At 43.2% G+C, this 9,448-nt stretch overlaps 1 protein-coding gene across 1 annotated transcript; it reads left to right on the plus strand.

Moving 5' to 3' along the window:
• Positions 1 to 7,073: 7,073 nt before the first annotated feature.
• On the plus strand, positions 7,074 to 7,752 carry PtA15_9A406 (uncharacterized protein; the record flags this gene model as incomplete). The annotated part of the gene is made up of 2 exons (XM_053172611.1): positions 7,074 to 7,551; positions 7,739 to 7,752. The coding sequence occupies 2 exons, from the start codon at positions 7,074 to 7,076 to the stop codon at positions 7,750 to 7,752; spliced, it is 492 nt and encodes a 163-aa protein (XP_053023834.1).
• Between the last annotated feature and the right edge of the window lie 1,696 nt (positions 7,753 to 9,448).

The following is a 9,448-nucleotide window of genomic DNA, read 5'->3' on the forward strand; positions in this document are numbered from 1 at the left end:
AAATATCCTTATAGTGTCTTATAAATCACTGATGTGTGGGGATTTTATCACTTGAAATAGTGAAATAAGCAACAATGGACATTTTGCTTATGACAGTGAAATCAATCAGAAGGTCCTCATTATGAGTATAGTATTAGTAGCCCTGGGAGACTCGCCCATGCATGCTGAGATGACCAGCACTCCCATGCCTGCTAATGCCAACAGCCCATGCCGCATGTGTCAACTCTCAGTGGCAAAGAAGGAGGATAAATCTTTGGTGGGTTATGTGAAGGATTTTTTACGTTTGACCACAGGGGGAAATGTGGTAAGTAAATTGACTAATTTTGTTATTCTTAAAAGATCTGACAATTTAATACCCTTCAAGCCTCCCCCTCCAAGAAAGTGGGAAGATACCATATCCAACATGAAGAAGTTTTGGGATGAATCTAAGAATGAAGCCAAGACCAGGTATGATGACAAAACCAAGGAGAATGGGCTTAAGGACAACATCAATGTGGAATTTGTTGAGCGGTACCATCAGCGTAACAAGCCAGGGCAGAAAGAATCAATAGATGCCTTAGAAAAGGCTGGTTCAGAGCGGTTGTTCAACCGTTTCTACACCTTGAAAGGTGAGACCAAGTCATGAAATTAATTGTATTTCTGAAGCTGAGCTCTTCCAATTTTTTAATAGGTTTTGATGGGAGTAAAGATACCCCAGTTGAAATATTACACGTCTTGCAGCTTGGGGTGATCCGATACCTTCTGCGCGACTTCATGGAAGGCCTCACTGAGGGAGATAAAAGAACAGTAGAGGCAAATTGGCAGGCATTCAACAAAGATTCACTCAATATTCCTTCTTTGAGAGGAGTTTTCATGGTTAACCACTACAAAAGCTTTATAGGAAAACACATGAAGATAGTAATTCAAGCTGCCCCCTTTGTCTTCTTTCCATTGATGAACAGACAACAAAGGGATCTATGGATGTCACTGTGTTACCTGTGTACTTTTGTTTACCAAACAAGAGTTGAAAACCTGGATAGATACATTGAAGATCTCAAACATCACATTGATCTATTCCTTTATCATGTGCTGAGTATGACTGCACAATGGGTCAATAAGCCAAAGTTTCATATGCTCATCCATCTTCCAGAATCAGTCAGGCGGTTTGGTCCACCCTGCTTGTTTTCTTCTGAAAAGTTTGAGGCTTACAATGGAATTATGAGAAATGCATCAATTCACTCAAATCGACAAGCTCCAGGGAGGGACATTGCCGCAACGTTCTCTGATTACCAAGCCATGAGACTCATTTTTTCAGGAGTGATACTATTTAATCATACAATGAAATATTATTTCCGACCCTCAAAACATATCACAGATTTATTCAAAACTAACAAAGAGGTACAGAATCTCATGGGAATTGACCTTTCTGAACCCATAAGATATCCTGTCTTGTATGATGGCCATGATTCAGTCAAAGGAGATATTGCTCCTCCTCTTTTCCTTGCTCAACAATTTCCTGCTCAACATTGGACGTTGGTTTCAAGCATTAAAACTGATGAACATGATATAGTCCGGAAAGGAATATTTGTAATGGTGAGTTCATAACATATATTGTGTAGGTGCCCAACATGGATTTATCAAACCAATTCCACATGTAGATATCTAGGCCCAAAACACACCCCATGATTGGATCAGTGGAGTCAATTTGGAAACCATCACATTCGTCATGTTCATTCATGTTAGAATTCAAATCATACAAGTCTGTTGGAGTGAACTCATTTTATCAAATGCGGGAATACCATGACACGCATAAACTTTTCTATGCCAGGGCTGAAGTGAGTCAGCCAATATAAGTCATTGAGATATAGGGCACACATAAAATTAGCACAGATTCACAGCTGACCAAGCATATCTAAAACACATAGGATGTGATATGTTGTCTAAACTTCCAACATAATTGCTATGATGCCAAGTGTCAAGTATCCCTGGAGGAATCAACCAGAGGAGTTAGACAGGAGGGTCAAACCTCCAAATATGTTGTCAAGCATTATCACAGCAAAAAGTATGGGTATATACTCAATGCCTGTGCATTACGATCCATGATCCCACACAGGGCAGAATCCAGCCTGACATTCCCCAGTGTCACAACAAAAGATTGGGAAGAAGCCACCAGAAAAGGAATGGAAACATGGCTCAAAAAGACTCAGGCAGATCCAAAACCCAAGATAACTGCCAAAAAGAAGTTGACCCCTATCCAAACTCGGCAGCTCCGTCACCTGCAGAACAACACCACATATTCAGTACCAGCCACTCAACCAAATCAATTTACACCAAATCCTACTAATACACAGATAAAAATGAATGCAGAATTTACAGGTTCTCAAGCTAGCCCCTCCAAAACAGGGCCCAGTTGGAATCAATCAAATTATCTGGGTAGTTCTGTGCATATCCCACTGGAGACCTATTCTCACAACTCACCACTGTATCAAGACACTGGCAGAACTACTTCCCAAAGAGGAATGAGTGAAAACATGCCATATGATCCCAGTTTCAATGGATCAAGGTCTCCCAACTCTCATGCACAGCATATACGGCATGGATCATATTCAGACAGTTATACACAGAATATCCCCTCTGGATCATATTCTAACAATTCACGGTTGTACCAAGATCTCAGAACAACTACATCTCAAAGAAGAATGAGCATCAGCATGTCTAATACTCAGAGTCAACCCATTCTACACAGCCCGTTCATATCAAATACTCCAACACTTCAGTACAGCCCATCAGGCCCCGCTAAGAGAAGAAAAAGCATCTCTGAGACAGTATCTGTTGCAAATCCCACATCAAACACTTCTCAATCATTGTACAATTCTTTACCTGGTCCAATGTCTAGCTACATTGACCCAAGAATATCTGTGGTATCAACACCCAACAATTTATTGGGTCAAGTTATCAAACAAGAAGAAGAAGATAAAATTCCCAAGAAAAATTCCAGAAATCTGATAGACACCAAGATCTTTGGTCCTCCACCTTACCCACCTGCAAGGAAACATGAGTACATGTGGGAATTACCAACCCATATCCAAACATGGGTGGAGGAAGTTTTTGATGTGGACGGAGATGGTCACTGCGGATTCAGGGCAGTTGCATTCTGTCTGGAAAGAGGAGAAGGAGATTACATGAATATACGTTCAGAGATAGCTCATGAATTGGGAAGTAGGGAAGCTTTCTACAAAAAAGCAACACCTTTCTATACTGTTGAAGAGCATATGAAGGTGCTAAATGTCCCATCCCCTGGGCCATGTGGTAAGGAATATTGGATGGGTATGCCTGGAATGGGAAGACCCATAGCAAATGCCTTTCAGAGACCAGTGTTCTTCTATTCCGAAATTGAATGCAACTCATTCTTCCCAGACTTTGTTGGCCCAAATGAAAATTGCCCAATTACGTTTGCATTCATTGCATCAAAGAGTCATTTTGTTGCTCTGAAATTCACTGATATGAATCTTTTCCCAGCTCCAAAACCAGTTGGAATGCTCAACGAGTCATTTTCAGAAGAAAATTTAGCCTGGCGGGTCAAGTATCAACCCTTATTTGATCTGTATGAACTAAGCAAAAAAGATAAAAAATTCAACAATCAGTTTGATTGTTTGAAAAAAGAGTATGAATGTTTGAAAGTACAAAGTGGATGTTTGAAAAAAAAATGATTGTGAAACATGCATGAAATCATCACACTGAATGTGACATAATTTTTGGTCTGAATAAACAAATTTTCATACATCTATTAAATTTTATCACTGACTGAATGCAATATTAGATATCCTCAAAAAGAGTGCACTGTCAACCAGAAGGGATCCCTTCCAGAGAGGTAGGAGAAACTTGCTATGGTACGCCACACTAACAGTACAGTGGTAGCATAAACTTGCTATGGTACGCCACACTAATGGTACAGTTAGCATAGCTGGCCCACCAGTCTTTGCAGTCAATGAATAACCACCCTCATCCATCATAAATCACAGTCACAAAAGGTTTAATGTGACTGGGAATCTTATTCATTACAAATTCACTTTTCATTGAAAAAGTTAAGTGAGGGAGAGAAGTAAAATCACGTTTGGAAAAAACTGGAACCTAAGTATTTGTTGGTGTGGAAATAAATAAAAAACAACTAGAAATTTTGTTCAGAAAGCTCATTGGACTTCACTACACCTCTCAATATCAACTGGGCTGGGCCCCACTTGAGGCCAAGGGAGTGAGTCCTGAGTACAGCTTTCACCCATTTGGCTGGTGTGAAAGTTTGGCACCACTTTTCTATAGCATCCTGGCGGCCAAATGGGCCGCCCAGGTGCCAAATTGAAGGTCTGCATCTGGCCTTCAAGACTACATAGGCCACATGTTAATGCCTTGAATGGCCTTGAAGCTACAAGGATGTAAAGTCATGGAATCATGATTCCAGGATTGATCTTACACCATACTATTGGATAAGTACATGAAAGTTTCCATTATTTCTAATATGTACATGAAGTATGTTTATTGTTTGAATTGAACAATGAACTACATTTGGTATTCAGGCCACACATAAAATGTGTACAGGAGTGCAAAAAAACACGCTCTGCTCGCTGGGACAAGCTCGGCATGGTTTTTGAAAGCATGACCAGAAGCTCTACAATCACGCCAAAGCTTGATGCTTGGGGGCAAGCAAGCTTAACCAAGCTTAACCAAGCCTCTCTGGAGGAGAGCCCCTCAGGGTCTCTGTCTCACAGAGAGGCTTGCCCCCAAGCCACCGATATTGGCGTGAGAGCTGATAAGCCTGGGGCCCAACCAACCCCCATTTTTCCTTTTATCCACAATCTCACACCCATTTTTTGCCCAATAGGGACATGAGTGGTGTGGCCTTGTAGGCTAGCTTCTTGCACAGGCAGCCATCCACTAATAAGCTTTTTATCCCCCCAGCTGGCCACTGGACATCCATGCAAAATCACTGCTGAACTCGCTCCAACAAATCAAGGTTTTTTTCCAACTTCTGTACATCAAGCATACCAATATAAATATTATGCATTGATGATGAATTGAGAATTGAACTTGTTCAAAAATATGCATTTTCATTTGCAGAAAATACTGCTTCCATGCACTTACTAATGATGCAGAAGTGTACAATCATTGCCAGAATCATGGAAGCATGATTTTAAAAGCTTTGTAACTTCAAGACCGTTCAAGATAAAAATATGTGGCCTATGTAGGTTTGAAGGCCAGATGCAGGGCTTTAATTTGGCCCCTGGGCGGCCTATTTGGCTCACGGGATGCTATGGTGGTGTGGTGTTGAAGTTTGACACCAGCCAAACTTCAAGACCGTTCAAGATAACAATATGTGGCCTATGTAGGTTTGAAGGCCAGATGCAGGGCTTCAATCTGGCACCATGGCGGCCTGATTGGCCCGCAGGACGCAATTTTAGTGTGGTGTCAAAGTTTGACCCCAGCCAAATGGGTTGAGGCGGTCCTCAGCACTCACTCCCCAGTCCCTCCTTCGGAGGCTGGCAAGGGAGGACTGACTAAGTTCGGGGGGCAAGCCTCTCTGTGAGACAGAGACCCTGCGGTGCCCTCCTCCAGAGAGGCTTTGTTAAGCTCGTCCTTCGGAGGGGTAGCTCCGGCTGCCCGCCCCCCCGCAGAAGAGGGACTTCACAAGTTCGAAAAACACTGTGAGTGTGGATTCCACGAGGACAAAAAAGTGCTGCCGTGGACTCCGCCGAGATTGAATCTACTCGCGTGGAGTCCTCTGATTTTTTCTCATCGGAGTGACGAGGAATCGAGGCCCCTGTCCATCTCCGACAGCGTGCCCACGATCACGTGGGAAATGGTGGATCCCATGTCCGTTTCACAGGTCATGCGCGACCCGTCGGATCCACGGGGATCCCTTGTCCGTTTCACGGATCAAGCGCGACCCGTCGGATCCACCCGAGGTCGCGGCAGGAAGTACCCCCGCCGTGTAGACATGACACTTCTTCCAATGGGTAAGGGCAAAACCGCTTCCCGTTTCTCCCCAATCCAGCCTTTTCATTTATTTCCTTGTGGTCACCATTTCTCTCTCTGTGTTCTGATTGCTCCCAATTTTCTTTCCTCTTTTCTCTTCCTCTTTTCTCTTCTCTATATCTTTTTCTCAATTCCTCTTTATGCCATCCAGATTGCCAACATCCTCATGACATGTTGTACCGCCGATAGGACAGCGAATCCACGAAACAAGATACATACAGTTGTAATTACTCCGCTCTAGTTGTACAGTGTGATGTGTGAAATCAAAAACACTAAAAAAAAAAAAAAAAAAGACCTCGCGCGCGGCTACCACACGAGGACTCCACGTGATTTCCCCGTGGATGGACTCTCCGGGTGTAGGTGTCAATGAATGATTTATGTTAACGGCAGTTTATCGGTCCTGTAACTGCAAGGTTGTTTGTATGAACAGAATACCCACGGAGGTCAGAGTCAGGGCGGGAAAACCGAGCAGAGACAGAACTTGAAGCTGTCTCAAGCGCACAAAATCTCTTGTGTGAATCAGATGGAGTAGTTCCAGCCAGGATGCTTAAAAGCTGCAACCGCACAGTGTCTTTATTCGTGCCGCTCTGGAGCTTTGGTATGGCACTCCCCTTACAGCAGCTGCAGCTAGCGCAGTGAAAGGACTGAATAGACGGGCCTGTATCCCCAGCGAAGCTTGGATGAGAGGCCGGCAAGAGCGAGTAGTGCGATCGAGACCTCCGCCGAGACTCAAGCAATTGTCTTGACATCTATATAAATAAATGCCTTGTTCAAGTAGAACTTCTGATTCCCCAGCTCGTTTGACTATCTCCTGATTCATAATTGGGTACAATTTTGCAGCAGAACTCAAACATAATCTGGATATTTCCTCACTGGCTTCCTCTTGCATCGATAGGCAAACATGCTGTTTTTACAAATTATCCTCATAGTTGAGTTTAATTACCTTGCATGTCTTTGAAAAGACAAATGACTAACAATCTGAACCAATTGGATAGACTTCTACTCTGATTTCATCCACTTTCTCGGCCCCCACCTCCGTGGTTCATGGCCAAATTGGACAAGAAGAGATGGTGGAAGATGGCTGGGTATTGGTGCCTGAAGGACAAACCGGGATGTCGTCCTTGAAGGATGGCATTGTCGAGGATGAGCTAGAGAAAGCTTCAGACTTTGGAGATTCTCTTGGGTCCTCAACTTTTCATACGCCCATCAATGGACAACCTGTCGGCACTAAAAACCATGCCAAACCGGCTCATGATTCGGCTCAAGACTTGGTCGGGAAGGCATCTTCGAAGGATGAGATTATCCAGGAAGAGCTGGAGCGCACATCTCCCTCTAACCCGAATAAGTCCGACGTCGAGGAGAAGATCAAGCATGCATTTTCATCTGACATGAAAGAAGAGAATGCTGAAGATGGGCCAAAGCCAGCATCTCTATCTAATTCAAACGGTGAGAATTTCGAGGATCAGTTGAACCAAGCACCTCGCGTGAATCAGGGTCAGCACGAACTAGCTCCAAGATTCCGTGAGGCACAGTTTGGCCTCGACCGTATCACGAGACATTGGATTGCCATTGTTGTAATTAAGACAATCGGTATTCGTTTGTGGGAAAATTTCTTAAACTCTGTAGAATTACCCCTGGACCAGCGAGATTACCGCTTCTTGATTTCTTGTGCAGCAGCTTTCATGCTTCAGTATGTGGCGAGATGGGAGTTTTGACAGTAAGATTTCCACAGAGCGGTACGGCTAAAATATCTGCATTGTTGAAGGTATTTTCCATAGCGCTTCTTGACTTTCAAGGATTCTGATTTCTTGTGATAAGTCAGGAATTTCATAAATCATGGCCAATTTTGAGAGTTACATGGAAAATCCAACAAATCTATTTAGAAAATAAAACTAGACAAAAATAGAACAAAAGAATATATGAATTTCCCTCACTGAAAAAAAACCTTTCTGATTTCACATGCACTGCTATCTTGAAATTTCAATTAATTCTCATCTCTGGAGCTATTCACTGCAAAAAGAAATTGAGTCAACTGTGAGCAGTTGACATGCAGAAATTCTAAGGAAGCTTGTGATTTTACTCCAAACTTTCTCAAAGTTTAAAATAACTCCACCAGGAAAAAAAAAATAGTCACTTGATGGCAAGTGACATCATGCCCGCTCCAGCGGGCTACCCACCATCTAACCACCATCTACCCACCATCTGACCACATCTCCCCCCCCCCCCCCCCCCCCCCCATCTACTTACATTTCAGAATTTCCACAGGAGATCCTCAGTTTTGGCTGGGCACCACTAATGCTCATTTCTGGTCAGCTGATACTCAGCTTTGGCTCCCAGCTCATGCTCAGCTTTGGTGCCCAGCTCATGCTCAGCTTTGGTGCCCAGCTCATGCTCAGCTTTGGTGCCCAGATCATGCTCACCTTTGAACCAGTACTGGCCCAGCTGGTTCACAGCTTTAGTCCAGTCATGGCTCAGCTTAGGTTTGGATTAGGACTATCATTGGCCCAGCCAATGCTCAGCTTTGGACTCAGCTGATTTTCAGCTTTGGATCAATCTTGGCCCAGCCAACACTCAGCTTTGGACTCAGCTGATTTTCAGCTTTGGATCAATCTTGGCCCAGCCAATGCTCAGCTTCTGACTACTCCTGTAACAGCTGATGCTCATCTGTGAACCAGCCTTTGCTCAGCTGATGCTAAGCTGTGGATCAACCTTGGCTCAGCTGATGCTCAGCTGTGGACCAACCTTGGCTCAGCTGATGCTCAGCTGTGGACCAAAAGAAGATTGGAGCATTCCTACTAGCCTCTAGCCGTGAGATATTTTATTTACACAAGCAACACTGACAATTGTCTATTAATAGGACTACCAAGCTCAATCATTGGTGGAATTTTTCCATCTTGACATGGGTGTTTTGGTACATCCCTGAAATAATTGGCCTCAAAAGCCTTTCTGTTACATATAACATCCTCTTGAACTTGAGCTAGCAATTGTGATGTGTGGAATGGTGAATTATTTTCATGTAAGCCAGTGATCATAACTGTTGGTGTGATACTAGTACAGGCAGAGCAATAAAACTCTCTTCAGGAAAATTAACTAAACCTTTGGAAGATGTATCAATGTACTTTCACTTTAAGCATTAATATCCCAAAACTATTGGTTATTTCTATATGGTACAGCCCCCAGTCATCTCTAGCAAAGGGAAGCACAACCTAAATTTAAAAAATCCTTCAGGTGTTTTAACAACCTATGTCAACTTTCTTTGACTTTCAACCTATTCTACTGCTTCACCACACAATCCAAAAAGACCATTCAAATCCCAATGAAAGGCCTTTTTTCAAGAGGAAGAACTCGACCTCAGAAAACTCCCTCTAATTTTGTGGAGATTTAGGGAAAAACTGAAGCTAGATTTTAATGAGGTATGCATGTGTTCAAATTCCAAGCAATG

This window comes from Puccinia triticina, chromosome 9A (assembly GCF_026914185.1).
Source record: "Puccinia triticina chromosome 9A, complete sequence".
Classification (NCBI taxonomy): Eukaryota; Fungi; Basidiomycota; class Pucciniomycetes; order Pucciniales; family Pucciniaceae; genus Puccinia; species Puccinia triticina.